At 64.7% G+C, this 1,514-nt stretch overlaps 1 protein-coding gene across 1 annotated transcript in view; it reads right to left on the minus strand.

Annotated features, from left to right (window-relative positions):
• The window catches only part of ZBTB12 (zinc finger and BTB domain containing 12), a 3,848-nt gene extending 2,334 nt beyond the window's left edge, over nucleotides 1–1,514 (minus strand). Inside the window, exons 1-2 of the mRNA XM_021717921.1 lie at nucleotides 1,392–1,514; nucleotides 6–887 (exon numbers count right to left, since the gene is read on the minus strand). Coding sequence (XP_021573596.1) covers nucleotides 6–866 — 861 coding nt within the window. The 5' untranslated portion in view covers nucleotides 867–887; nucleotides 1,392–1,514. The remainder of the gene's footprint in view (nucleotides 1–5; nucleotides 888–1,391) is intronic.

Here is a 1,514-nt window from a genome sequence, read left to right on the forward strand (position 1 = left end):
CCTACACTGGCTCGGCCTCCGGGAATCAACAGCAGGCCCTCCCCTTCCGCGTCCTCGGATAGGCTGTAGCAGGCCTTTACCACACCCTGTGGCGGGGCTACAGTGTTGGGGGGCACATTGCTCTGGGCCAGCTCCCCAAGGTGGCTGCCCACGGAGCCTCCGATACCCAGACCCCCTCCCAGACCTCCAGGGGGTTTGAGACGGTGTGCCACCTCCAGGGCCGACTCCACCTTGACGATGCAGATGTCAGATACATCCTCATCCTCATCCTCATCCTCCTCCTCGGCCTTCAGCTCCAGGTCCTCATCCAGTGGGAACTCTAGCTTCACTGGCCGCAGGAGTGGAGGGGGTAGAGGAGGCGGGGGTGGTGGCTTCGGGGCTGGCTTTGGGGTCCTGGCTGGAGGGAGGAGGGACTTGGTGGCGCTGACACTGCTCACAAGGCTAGCCTCACTGACCCCATCCTCTTTGAGGCCTATTTTGGGCTCAATGAACTGGCTGAGAGCATTCCGGCATTTCTCCACGACATGCTCCATCTGCAGGTAGGAGGCAGCAGTCAGGTAGTTGACGATATCCCTGACGGCGAATTCTAGGGCGCCTGTGTAGCAGGAGAGGAGCAGGTCGGCCACGATTCGTGCACTGTGCATCAGAGAAACCTGCAGCTCAGAGCTGGGGTTCAGCAGGAACTGATCCCGCAGGAACGGCGAACAGGCGGCCAGGATGACCTTGTGGCCTCGAAACTTGAGGCTGTCAGCCACAATGGTCACGTCGCAAAAACGCTCCTCTGCCCGGAGCTGGTTCATGTTCCGCAGCGTAGCGGCCTCGTGGCCAGGCAGCTGGAAGCGCAGGACTTCCACCCCAGAGGCCATTGTGGCGGGGGGTGGGCAACCCTGGTTGGGAAGGAAACCGGTCAGAGACAAAGGTCTCTGGCTCTCCGAAGCGACGGCTCTAGGACTCTCGCTCCCATTCTTGCCCAGCCACCCAGCATCCTATCTCCCAGTCTTCAAACCACTTCCTCAGTTTCCCCAGCCCTGGGGAGGCACTGTTCCTCTGAGAGGAGGGAGGCGTGGTTCCCGGGGGCGGGGCAGCAGCGTCCACACCCCCCAGCCCCGCAGCCCGCTAGGATGGGCGAACCCGCGCGCCCACGGTGGTAGGACGGAGAAAGGGGGAGCAGAGGCCTGGGGCTCTGGACTCCAGGGTGGCCTCGGTTGCAGGCTTTTCTCACCCCGCCCCCTTTACCGGCTGCCTCATTCCTCCGCCCCCCCTTTACACGTTTGCACGCGCTTTTCACGTCCTCCCCCCGCCGCCTGCACGCATCGTGCACGCCCCCCCAAGCTCAGAGCTCCGTGGCACGCCCCCCCAGCCCCACGACCCTGAGTGCACGCGCCTCTCACCTGGCCCGGTTCCGCGCGCTGTTTTTTTTACCCCCTATTTCCCCCACCCCCCCGGGGCCGGCGGCGCCCCCCACACACGGGCAGGGCCTTGGCAGCGCGCAGGCGCGGGGGTGCACGGGGCGC

This window comes from Carlito syrichta, unplaced genomic scaffold (assembly GCF_000164805.1).
Source record: "Carlito syrichta isolate Samal-C Ts95f unplaced genomic scaffold, Tarsius_syrichta-2.0.1 Scaffold311524, whole genome shotgun sequence".
NCBI classification, from domain to species: Eukaryota; Metazoa; Chordata; class Mammalia; order Primates; family Tarsiidae; genus Carlito; species Carlito syrichta.